Below are 12,587 nucleotides of genomic sequence, written 5' to 3'. Positions count from 1 at the left end.
CTGGTGGTCGGGCACCCCGACAAGCAGAAGAGGGAAGGATTAAAACGACAGGAAGCTTGAAGAAATGGGGGTGGGGGAGGGGCACCGTCAGCTTGGCAAGAATTAGAAGTCCCCTGCCCACTCATGCAGGTCCCATCAGGCTTGGGGGACATGAGCAATGGGAAGGGGCGCCCAATCCCGGGCCCCAGGGGGCGGCCGTGCACATGGGGGAGGTAACAGCGCTGTGCCGTCCGCGCCGCGCCGTGTCACATGCGCGCGCGCACACACACACAGACAGGCACACACGTGTGCCCGGGTATATATAGTCCCCAGTCTCTGGCCCCGTTCGCTCTGCAGTGGGCGCCGGCTCCTCGGGCTGGGAGGGGGCTCTCGGGGCGGGTGGGAGGGTGGGGGGCCGGGGTGGGGTGGGGCAGGATGCTGGATGGCCAGCTATTCTCCGAGGGGCCCGACAGCCCCCGGGAGCCCCAGGATGAGGAGTCTGGCAGCTGCCTCTGGGTGCAGAAATCCAAGCTGCTGGTGATCGAAGTGAAGACAATTTCCTGTCATTATAGTCGCCGCGCCCCTCCTCGACAGCCCATGGACTTCCAAGCCAGCCACTGGGCCCGTGGGCCCCAGAGCCGCACGTGAGTGAAGGAGGGGTGACGGGAAGAGAGTGGTGGGGCGGGGAGTGGGGTCCGGACCTCCCCGCAGGCACCAGCCAGTGCTGCTGGTCCCCCTTCTCTTTCCCACGCCTCCCCCCACCCCATCCCGAGGGCTGGGGCCTGACTCGTCCCGCACTGTTTTGGGGGGCAGGAGTGGGTGTGAGGAAGGGCAAGAGGTGAGATGGGGCAGACGCTGTTAAAGTGTGCATGGAGAGATGGTGAGGAGTCCGGCTTCGACTTCAGCCCTAACGTATACGCACGTGCACACGCACACACACTCACACACACCCCTCCACACACCTGCCCCAAATGGTCTCCAGTGCTCCCAGCTCCCCGGATTTCGGCCCCCTTCCCCCACAAACTGCTCACCTGGGTTCCTGCTCATTGTCCCAGGTGTGGGCCGCGCTCGGGATCCCCTGAACCGCCGCCCCGCCGTCCCTGGGCCTCCAGGGTGCTGCAGGAGGCGACCAACTGGCGGGCGGGGCCCCCGGCCGAGGCCCGAGCCCGGGAGCAAGAGAAAAGGAAAGCGGCATCGCAAGAGCGGGAGGCCAAGGAGACCGAGCGAAAAAGGCGCAAGGCTGGTGGGGCCCGAAGGAGCCCCCTCGGTCGGCCCCGCCCGGAACCTCGGAACGCCCCTCGGGTGGCCCAGCCTGTAGGGCCCTCAGCTCCTTCACGACCCGAGCGCCTGGGGCTGGCGGGGCGACCGCCCCGTCCATCCGCGCAGCCTCAGAGCGACCCAGGGGCGGCGTGGGCGGGGCCCTGGGGAGGTAGGCGGTCAGGGCCCCCCAGCTACGAGGCACACCTGCTGCTAAGGGGCGCAGCCGGGACGGCCCTGCGACGACGCTGGGACCGCCCGCCACCCTACGTGGCTCCACCTTCTTACGAAGGCCCCCACAGGACCTTGGGGTCTAAGCGAGGCCCCGAGCCCTCCCAGGCGCCCGCCTCAGCAGCCTGTGCTCCGACTCCGGCCAGGACAGAGGGAGGGTTCACAAAGAAGAGGCTGGATCCTCGGATCTATCGGGACGTCCTCGGGGCTTGGGGTCTCCGACAGGGACGGGGTCTCCTGGGGGGATCCCCAGGCTGTGGAACAGCCAGGCCAAGGCTGGAGTCCGGCAAAGGGGCCGTGGAGAAAAGCCTGGGGCTGGCTAGTGCCGGCCCGAATAGTGGTAGTGACAGCCATCCCCAAGCCAAAGCTGCTGGGAGCCCAAGCTCGGAGACAGCTCCTGCGGGGTTGGCCGCTGCGACTCCCAGCCCACCGCGTCCCGCTCCCAGGTCCAGGCCCCATCTCAAGGGCCCCGGGGAAGGGAAAGAAAGTAGGGAACAGAGCTGGCTCCCCAAATGCTGGATTCCCTCCCTTAAAAGGCAGCCACCGCGACATAGCCAGACCCTCCCCAGACCCTGGGCTCCAGGAGGCACTGGATGGAGAGAGTCCCTGGGTCATAGAGAGGGGGCAGGACCTGAGACCTTGGAGGGTTGGAAAGGGGCCCGCCGCGCCCACACCCTGCCCCGCAGCTCCCGCGGCCCTGCTCGGGGAGAAGGCGTCTTTGTCATTGACGCCACGTGCGTGGTGATACGCTCCCAGTACGTTCCAACCCCTCGAACCCAGCATGTACAGCTTCTGCCCAATGGGGTGCCGCGCGTCGGGGGGGATGCCCCTAACCAACCGAAGCCCAACAAGGAAGAGGTCGAGGGAGTCGCGGCCTTTTCCTCCCCATGCCAAAAACTGCTGTTGAGCAGTCGCCTTTCACACCAGCTTGGTGGGGGGCGAGGGTTCGAAGCTGAGGGCGGGAAGCCCCCGGACTCCTCCTTGGAGGAGCGCGCCTCGCGCATCTTGGGGCTCCCGGTTGGCGAAGTAAACCTGCAGGACGCCCCCGCGCAGCCAGGTAGCCCAGAGCGCTCAGTCTTAGGCCCACCGGCTTCGGGAGGCGCGGGCAGTGCCGAGGGCTCGGAGGAAGTGGCGGCTGTCCCGCGGCGCGCGGGCCGGGGCTGGGCGCGGACCCCAGGGCCCTACGCCGGGGCCCTGCGGGAAGCCGTGTCCCGCATCCGGCGTCACACTGCCCCGGACTCGGACTCAGACGAAGCTGCGGAGCTCAGCGTCCACAGCGGCTCTTCTGATGGAAGCGACACCGAAGCCTCGGGCGCCTCCTGGCGAAATGAGCGGCCCCGGCCCGGGGAAGGCGGGAAGACGGCAGAGCTGAGCGACAGTATCCGAGAGATTCTAGATGTCATCAACCGAACCGAGGAGGCCTTCTTCGGAGAAAGGGACACTAAGGGGATGCCACAGGGAAATAGGAAGCAGCAGTGAGAGGCCCTTTCTTGTATTTGTGTTCCCCAACCTTTCCATCTTTGGGCCCACTGGTCCTCTTTCTTCCTCACAGACTTCCTTGTACCCCTTACCCATAGCCGTTCCCACACTTGAAATAGCAGCCGCCCGATTGAAAGGAAAGGGAGCATGTGGCAATTCATGGTTTCTTTTTTTTTTTCTTTTCTTTGTCCTTTCCTTTCTTACTTTCCTTTCCCTTCCTTTCCTTTCCGGGAGAGGCGAGGATGAGCAGTTGACTTTAATCCCTGCTCCATTCAGGGCACTGGGGTAAAATCTTCACCAGGGGCGGATGAACTAGTTGTGGAGCTGAGCAGAGAGACCTAGCCAGGACCAGGAGGGAGGGCAGGGATGGTATAGTCATAGGAGGGCAACTTAGGGCAGAGTCTCTGGGCTGGAGGGAGAAAGTGATGGAAGAGGCTTCTGAGTGAGGTGACCAGGTGACATAGAGGCCTTTGGCAGAAGAGGAAGGGACCCAGAAGCAACCAGCAAAATAGGAAGAGGGCTTACTTTGGTGTCACAAGGCCCCAAACAAGGTTCCAATCCCAACTCTGACACTGCCTGCTGGGTGACCTTAGGCAAGTCACTTCCCTTCTCCAGGCCTACTAATATGTAAAATGAGGGAGTCCTAACATCATCTCTGATGTTTTGGATCCTTGGGGGAGGATTTGTATCTTATCCCCTCCTCCACAGGCCAAGAAAGAGAATTAGGAATAAATGTACGGAGTCTGAGTGTCCCTGGGTGGCTTCATTTTCACCTGCTCTCGTTCACAACTCAAGAGATTGTCCAAGGTTTGCAGAAGATCTGAGTGAGTGGGTGAGGGCTTCTATCCCAGTATCTTAGGTTTAGGTGAGGGCTCCCCAAAGCAGAGCAGGAGTGTGGCCTTGTCACTGTCCCTGGCCTGCAGTGGTCTGAGCTGGGGAGGGAAGGCAGCCAGTGAATCAGCTTGGGACCTCTTTGGGCCTTCCCCTTTTCCTCCTCCCCAGTGTTCCTTAGTGATGCTATGAATTGTTACCACAATTTCACACCCCGGTGGTATCACTCATCTGAAAGAACCCTGAACATTTCTTGCATCTCTGCCTCTTCCAGAAACCTTGGCCAGGGAAGGAAGAGGGAGGCTGGTCCCCAAAAGCCTGTAGGTGTGGGGTGTGATACTCGCTGTAGCCACTATGGGGCGCGCGCAGGTCGCGGATTTCCCCAGTAGCTAATTCCCGAGTCCCCCGCCCCGTACCCAGGCACTGCTAGTTAACCAGTTGATTCCCAGTTACTGCGCGCCGGTCCCCCGCCTTCCAGCCGTGTGAGGTCGGGGGCAGTCCTCTGGCCTTCTAGACTTCTGGAGCGCGCGGAGCCCCTCTTTGTACTCACCCACGCCAAGTGGCTTGGGACCCAGACACTGAAGTCTTTTTTCTCTACCATCTTGGAGAGCTCTGTCTCTATTTACTAGCCATGCGAATTTGGCCAAATCACTTCACCTCCCTGAGCCTCAGTTTCCTCATCTGTCAAATGGGGGTTTATAAACACCTACCTCGCAGGGTTGTTGTGAGGATTTTATGCGATAATGTATGTAAAGCGCCTTGCACAGTGCCTGGCACACAGTAGGCGCTCAATAAATCTAAGCTTCCCTTTGTCCAATCTTGGCATGTTCTTCCTTTCACCGACCTGACCTACTCCCTCCCTCCGTTGTCCTTCCCCCAGGGTTCCAGTTTCTTCCCACTTGGTGGGGGGGCTGGGGGGACTCCTTTCTTGGATGGAAACTCCCGGCTCAACCCTGTCTCCCCTAGTCCGGACTCTTCCTTCCTTGCCCCCCACCCCACCCCCGCTGGCTCTTCCCACTGCCCCGGCGCACTCCCCCCACCCCCCATTCCGGGCAAGGGCTGAGTCAGCCTGGGTAAATTTAGCCGCCGACTCCGCGGGCGCGGGGGCTTCGCCCAGACTCAGTCGCAGAGTCCTGGCCCGCCCGCCTCTGCCCCCATCCCTACGAGTCCACCAGCTCGAACTCTGCGTTCAGAGCCCCAGCCCCATTCTCAAACCACTTCTGATTTGGGTCTCCCGTCATCTCCATGTCACTCCCTACCCTCACCAGACAGACTAGGCAGGGCAGTTTGGGAGGTCGCGCTGGACCACAGCCTGTGGCAAGCTGACCTAGGTTCAGTGAAGGGGGGAGTGTCTCCTCGGGCTTCTGAACCTGAAGGGAGAGCATTGATCGGAATCACCCTGGAGAGTTCATCCCAGAACCTGCCTGGGACCCATAAAGTCAGGTTTCAAGTTAGCTCTTGCTGGGGAGGAGGTAAAGGAAGTGAGGTTCACCTCACTTTGGGCAGAGATCAGAGTTTCCTAAGGTCAGTCTACCTTCTACGTACAGGTCGATTCTAACTATTGAGCACTTACTGAGCACCTGAGAGGAACCGGGCTCTGGGTTGGGCTCCAGGAAAGAGAGGAGTAAGTAAGGCCTGCCTGACAACGGGGTGAAGATGAAAACACACAAATAACGATAGTAGTGAGCAGGGAGTGGTAAGTACTACAAGGAGTCAAACCAGGGAGATTGTATGGATTTTATGAGCTCAGGAAAGGCTCCCCCCCCGAAGGAGGAGACATCTGAAATAGAATCTGGGCAAAGGGGTTCCAAGCAGAGGGAAGAGCAAAAATGGGAGCACGGATATGGGGAAACAGTATGTGTAGGAAATTCCCAAATGGTCTGCTTAGACTGGAGTTGAGGGAACATTCGGAGCACTTACAGAAGATAAGGCAGGAGTGAAAACTGAGGGCAAGCTGCGGTGAGGCTGGCCCACTAGGGAGAATGGGCCTTGGGCCTCTGGGCTGGAGAAGAGAATGGCCTTCAGGCCAGGAGGAAGACCGAGGAAGGCCAGGGCAGTGGTGAGAGCATCTGGCTGGAGTTTGCTACAGCCCAGGGGCTCCAGGCTCTTGGGCTAGTAGAAGAGGTGAGCCGTGCAGGATAGTGGGAGGTAGACTCCGCCATGCTGCGAAAGCCTCTTTGGGGCTGAACACCCAGGAGGCCAGGCTCTCAGAGCTCACCCACACTACTACCGTTACCAGAGAAATGGTGTAGTGTGGTGTTTAGAGCATGGACTCGGGGGCCTGGCAGCATGGCTTTAGATCTTGCCCCTACCTCACATCAGCTGTGTGATCTTGGGTAATTACTCAACCTCCCTGCGTCTTGGGGTCCTCAGTGATAAGATGGGGTTATTAATAGTGCCTTTCTCATAGGCCTGTGGGGAGGATTAAACGATTCAATATGTAAAAGCACTTAGAACAATGCCTGGTACATAGGAAGTAATACATAAGCATTAAGCTCTGATTATGATTTATCTCTAGAGCTATCTCATTAGTATTTGGGGGTTTAGGAACAGGAGGATGGGGAAGCAGAGATAGGGCAAGAGGTGGGACAGGCAGCAGAGGCCAGGTCAAGAGGAGCGGGGAGGTCTGGGATGGAGAGAGTCCCTTGAATGGGTGAATGGTGTACATGGAACCTCTGGGTAGTTAGAGCGGCGATGCAACCCACACCCCTTCCCCAGGACTTCCTCCATCGTTGCCTAAGGGTGGAGTCAGCGCCAGCTGCTAAAGATCTGGGGAGAAAGGGATAGAGAGGAGGAGAGGAGTGACTGCAGGTCTGGGGGCCAGCCCTTGGTGAGCCATATCTCAGACTGGCCCTGCGTGGCACTGTGGGTGGGAGGCTGGAGGCTCCCTGCTGCGAAAATGACTTCTAAATCTGGCTGCGTCTGCCAGCTGGTCAGCCTTGAGACGGAGGCCACAACCACCCCCAACCTTGGGACAGCCTCACAGGTCAGGTGTAGGGACAGCAGACGCAGGAGGGCGTGGTCAGGTTGGGGCAGCAGGACACTACCCTCCCAACAGCCAGGTTCTTCCCGGGAAGCCCTTTTCTGTTGTCCCAAACGGGGGGGGGGGGGCAGTTAATATGGCTTTAAAGGCCCAGCGGGCCCCTTCCCCTTTCAGACTCTCGTGGGAGCCCTGGAACTTCCCTAGATCGGTCACAAATGGATAACAAAGAACCAGGCCGTAATTATGGGACTTTAGAGGATTCAGGGTCAGGAGTGTGTGTCTGGAGTATGAGAAGGAGAGAACCAGGAGAGTTCTGGCTGGACCTGAGTCTATAGGGAGTGTGCAAAGTGTGCCTGTGGGGAAAGGTGAGCATTCACTCATTCATTTGTTCACTCATTCATTAAACATGTGTGCCAGGCCCTAGGGACACACAAGAGACTCAGACCTGGTTCCTGTTTAAAGGGAGCTTCCGGTCTAGGGTGAGATCTCTATCTCTGTGTGAGATAGGGCGAGTGAGGGATGCGGGAGAGGAAACCCACAAAGGCATTACAGTGTAGACTGTATACATAATATATGTTAATGAAGGCCTTCCTGAGGATCCAGGCAAGCATGAAGGAAGGAGAAGGTCCCGACTATGACTTCTGGGAGTGGGAATATACCTAAGGACTCTGAGAGATGGCTTACTGAGGGTGAATTTGTTAGTGAAGGAAGACTCAGTCTGCCTACTGTCCTCTCCCCTGCATGTCTTGGCATGTCTTGGTGGGGCTTCCTCCCTTGGAGCCCTGGATACTACATAGCTTTTTATGGGTCCTTTTTTTTTTTTTAATTAATTTATTTATTTTGAGAGAGAGAGAGAGAACAAGAAGGGGAGGGGCGGAGGGAAGGAAAGACAGAATCCCAAGCAGGCTCTGCACCATCAGTGCAGAGCCCGATGCGGGGCTCGAACCCACGAACCATGAGATCATGAACTGAGCCAGGGTCAGGAGTCGGAGGCTTAACTGACTGTGCCACCCAGGTCCCCCTTTATGACTCCTTTTATTTTATTATTACTTTAAAAATGTTCATTTTTGAGAGAAAGAGCACGAGCAGGGGAGGGGCGGAGAGAGAGGGGAACAGAGGAGCCTAGGTGAGCTTGAGCTCGAACTCCATGCTGACAGCAGTGAGCCTGATATGACTCAAACTCACCAAATGTCAGATTGAGACCTGAGCCGAAATCAGACGCTTAACTGACTGAGCCACCCAGGTGCCCCTTTCTGTGTCCTTTTAAAGAATAGCTGCTTCCTCCATCCATCTATCCATCATGCATGCATGCATCCATCTATACATCTCACTTGTCCATTTATCCAGCCAGCTACCAATCCCTCTGTCCATCCATTCACCCATTTATCCATCTGTTCATTCATCCATTCACTCATCCATCTCTTTTCTTAATGAGGACATATGATATGCCTAGCTCAGTGCTACAAGGAATGCCAAGCACAGAGCCCACAGTCCTCAGGAAGGTGGAAGCCTAGTAGGAGGACAGGAAACACGCAGATAATCATCCATGGGACAGCCTGTACATGCTGTTCATGAAAGCCCTACCCAGAAGCTGCTTCAGGAGGCAAGGCCACTTTGCCAAGGGGTATGAGAAGGGCTGAATGTAGGGAGGGACACCTGAGATAGGTTTCAACAGGGGGAGATGGGGAAGAGGTGCTTTCCAGGGCATGAGCAAAGGTAGAGAGGTGGGAAAGCCCAAAGCTTTCACGGGGAACAGAGTCAGTGGGGAATTCAGAGGAGCAAGGACCTTGTAATGATGTGTGTGAGCCAAATCATGAAGTGTCTCTGGAAAGCAAGGATAAAACGTTTGAGCTTTGGCGAGAGGGATTGAGGAAGAGGGGAGGGGCAGAGAGGTTTTGAGCTGCGAATGTCCCCGTTGCCTCCTCAACACCTATAGCATTGTTTTCTCTGCTGCTTGATCACGGCCTTCGTTGGTCTTGTTATGTTGTGGAATCTCCTGCTGGACCATAAGCTACTTAAGGGTAGTGCCTTTGACTTAGCTCTGTATCCACTACAAGCTGGGCCTGGAGCAGGCTCTCAGCAAATGCTGTCAGAAGGTAGGAAGAAATGATAAAACTGTGTAACAGAACACTGGCACAGCAATTCAGGGTCAGATAAATGGGAGGAGAGGGGGCTGCTGCCTGGTGTCCTTCCACCCCTCACCCCAGCATAGGGATAAACCCCTGCTTTCTTTGCTGGTCTCTCCAGGAGCTCTTCCAAGAGGCACCACAAGGTGGCGCTGTTCTGACTGTAGTTCTGTGTTCAGCCAAGGTCCTTAAAATGTTTGCAGTTGGAGGAGTGCCCATCCAAGAACTGTCCCTGGATGGTCTAGACATTTCCTTCCAGCAAGTGCTGAGACAGAATGAAAAGGCTAAGTGCAGCTATGGAAAAGCAGAGCCAACAGACCCCCAACCCCACTGCAAGTACCAGCCTCATGTATCCATTCATTCATGTGACAGTACCTACTATGTGTCAGGTACAATGTTAGGCTCTTGGAAAAACAGCAGTGAACAATCATAGCCCCTGCCTTCAAGAGCTTGACATCTAGTCTTCACCAAAAACCAAATTTTTTTTTTTTTTTTTGCTATCGCTCTCTTTCATTTACACACACACACACACACACACACACACACACTCGCCAAGCCAATCCCCTTGACCTGGGAAGCCATCTCCATGAGAAGTCTACTCTTTGGCACTGTTCACCCCTCCAAATCCGAGTTTCTCCCTATGGTTGCTGCATGGCCACATGAGTGTGACCCTTAGATGCTGCCTGCTTGGATGACTCCTCTTGCCCTCTCGGAGCTCCCTGACCAGCCCTTTCCTAGTCTTTCTCCCAACCTCCCCCATCACATCCACAGCCACACTGTCAGCTCTAGCAGCTCTAGGGACCTCCTGAGAGTACGTCTGCTATGGATTAGGGCCTCCTAATATTCTAGACCTCTGGAGGTTATAGGAACATGACCACTCATGTGGATCCACAGAAGGACCCTATGAGATCCTGGTGTCACCAGCCCAGAGGTAAGGAGCTGGAGTGTCCAGAAAACCAAAGAGCTCAGAAACATGCCCCTCTGTGGCCTGGGGGCTCTGCCAGCCAAACCTGTCCCTAGACAGGCTGCCTTCTTTTTCTCATCTACTTTGGCGGGGGGGGGGGGGGGCAGGCCTCTCCCTAGCTGTGACTCCATGGTGGTGGCTGTGGGAGACACTGGTTGAGAGGTGAAGCATTGTGGGACATTGTCCACTTTCCCAACATGCTCCAGGGCCCAACTTAGCCCTTGGCGGGTTTGGGAGAAGAGAGGAGGGAGGGTTGGTGCTGAGAGTGGGAGCCAGGCCCATCGAGGTCCCGGGAGTGAATGCCGCATTGTTGGCCAGGCCAGAGTCACAGATAATTACCTCAATTAGTGACAATGGGAGAGTAATAAATACAGGCTTAGTGTCTCCTACCCCACCAGGGCTCCGAAGATTAATCCAGGCTGACGGGCGGGCCCTGAAAGGCGTGATGGACAATTCATTAAACTCCCCAAATGCCGCACAACCTGGGCGTGAAGGCTGAGTTAGCCCCCTGGGGGCTGCGCCTTTGTCCTGATTGTGTGTCTCCGCCGCAGCAGAGCCGGGCAGCCCCCAGAGAGCGGGGAGGTGAGTGGGGCTCCCCCAGCCGGGCCAGGCGGCGGGAGGATTAGGCCTTGGTCCGGCCCTGGTTGCCCTGGCACACCAGCCCGGCCGGGCTGGAATGTCCGTGGGGGGGAGCAGGCCGAGCGGAGGGGCGGGGCCGACAAGGTGGGGTAAGGGGGGCACACAAAACCGGGGGCAGGAGGAGTTAATTAGACGCCAGCCGAGGAGGGCGAGGGGCCACAATAGGGCCGAGGGGCCGCCAGGGACGGCCCCTTCACTTCCGAGGATTAATAGGGAGGAGGGAGAGGGGAGGGGTTCGGCCTTGGGGGAGGAGAACTGGAAGCTTCCCAGGGTGGCACTGCCCCCTTTTGCCCAGCTTGGCACCTACTTGGCAAGTGACTGGGAGGCAAGAGGCTCTGGCAGCCTGGGCAGGTGGCCCCCGGCATCCCACAAAGTGGCTCTTTCTCCTGGCATGGCGCCTGCATTGGGAGATGATTGAGCAGGAGGAGAAAAAGGACCCTTCATTTATCTGGGGAGTAATGGAAGCAGGAATGTTTAGGGGCCCTGCTCTCAACACCCTCCACCTCCACCAACCTACTCTGAGGCAGAACCAGGAAGGAGCCTAAAGCTTTACCCTTTCTGATGAGGCTGCCGGGTTAAAGCCAAGAAGTCCGTAGAGGGACCGGTGCTGGTGTGAACACACAGGAGCCGGGCCACTGTGCGTGCGTGCACATACACGTGCAGACACTTGTGCTCGCAGGTATTTTGATGCCCGGGCCTGGTGCTCAGCAGGCCGTCAGTCAATGCCTGTTGAATGAATGAATGAACTCTGGTTTTGCTGAGGGTAAGTGAGTGTGAGAAAGAGGAGTGATGCCGGGCTGCACCGTGACACAGGGTGGCCTTGGGCCCTTTCCTTCTGAGGTCCTCAGTGTGGCCCGGGAAGGATGGAACCCCACCTCTGAGCAGATGAGCAAATGCCCAGGAAAAATGAAGTGGTGGGGGTTCCTTCCCTTTGAAAAGGGCAAAAAAAAAAAAAGTGCAGTAGCCTCTTGGAAGCCCCACTTCCTCCTGGGCCCCAGGAACAGCCCTGGCTCCTCCCTAGGAGCCACCCCACCCTATCCCCTCCCAGGGAATGACAAGGGAGCGAGTTGGCGGCAGTTCCCTGGGCATATTTATAACCTGCTGCTCGCTCACCAGCGTCTGCTTTTAGCCCAGACGGGGGAGGGGGCAGGGGGGTGGTCTGTCTCATGCTGGGCGCCCCGGCTGGGTGTGGAAAGAGTGAGTAAGGGTGAGTGGTGGGCAGCTCTGTATGGATATTCCTGCTCACACCACAGCCAAACAGCTTATTTTCTCCTCATTTTGTTATTTTTCTCCCTCTAGCCTGGAGAGGAGGACTGAGCCAGCCTGAGGTGGGGAGGGGGGGGTGCTAGACCCTGGGGTATTTGCAGCCCCACTGACAGGGTTTTTCCAGGGTGCGTGTGGCAGGGTGTGTGTGGTGCCGGCTTGCTGACCCCCTGGGGACTGCGCAGGCCTGCCGTCTCACTCCTCTCAGCTTTTCCGCTCCCCCCCCCCCAGGGTATTTCAGGACTAGTGCCTCCCTCACCCGCTGAGGCCAACCATGTGTCCGGGGTCCCTGGCAGCCTCAGATCCCCCTGGGTGTGTGGCACCTGGCACCTGAAGATCAGAAGTGGGTGGAAGGGTAGCCTGGGTGGATAGGGCAGAGCTGGGGCATCAGGCCCATTCCTGACAACACTTGCCTATGGTGATACCTTCCAGGCACAGCCCTTCGTGAGAATGGCACAGGTGATCATAACATGAAAAAGAATTAGCTTCTATGTAATGCTTTGCAGAGATCCCACACCCCTTTTGCTTGCCCCCCGCCCTCCCCCTCCCACACACCTTTTTTCTTGGTGCATGGCCCCTTGAGGGTCCAGCCTCATTCTACACTTCCTTACCCACTTTGGAGTCCCCGCCCCTGGAAGCGAGGGCTCCCATGCAGAGGACTGATTCTGGGAGTCTTTCATCAAACCTCATGGGTGTGCAGAGGGCTTTACACTTCGCTGAGCCTTCACTGCACTCCCTTCTTCGTCTGACAATACCAGTCGATGTGCTTGATTCCCTGGCCACCCTATAAACTTCTCCAGGTAGGCACGATGGCTCACGCATCCCTGTATCCCCA

At 57.3% G+C, this 12,587-nt stretch overlaps 1 protein-coding gene across 1 annotated transcript; it reads left to right on the top strand.

Moving 5' to 3' along the window:
- The first annotated feature begins 409 nt into the window (after positions 1–409).
- On the top strand, positions 410–4,594 carry DDN (dendrin). The gene is made up of 2 exons (XM_043561781.1): positions 410–623; positions 1,035–4,594. The coding sequence occupies exons 1-2, from the start codon at positions 415–417 to the stop codon at positions 2,944–2,946; spliced, it is 2,121 nt and encodes a 706-aa protein (XP_043417716.1). The 5' UTR covers positions 410–414; the 3' UTR covers positions 2,947–4,594.
- The last annotated feature ends 7,993 nt before the right edge of the window (positions 4,595–12,587 follow it).

This window comes from Prionailurus bengalensis, chromosome B4 (genome assembly GCF_016509475.1).
Source record: "Prionailurus bengalensis isolate Pbe53 chromosome B4, Fcat_Pben_1.1_paternal_pri, whole genome shotgun sequence".
NCBI lineage: Eukaryota > Metazoa > Chordata > Mammalia > Carnivora > Felidae > Prionailurus > Prionailurus bengalensis.
The sequence above is the reverse complement of the archived record's forward strand: the minus strand, read 5'-3'. Positions and strand labels throughout refer to the sequence as shown.

Excerpts from the sequence above, each read along its gene's own strand:
- DDN (XM_043561781.1), top strand. The coding sequence starts at position 415 with ATGCTGGATGGCCAGCTATTCTCCGAGGGGCCCGACAGCCCCCGGGAG. Across the intron at positions 624-1,034 it reads CGTGGGCCCCAGAGCCGCAC|GTGTGGGCCGCGCTCGGGAT; the intron begins GTGAGTGAAGGA and ends TCATTGTCCCAG.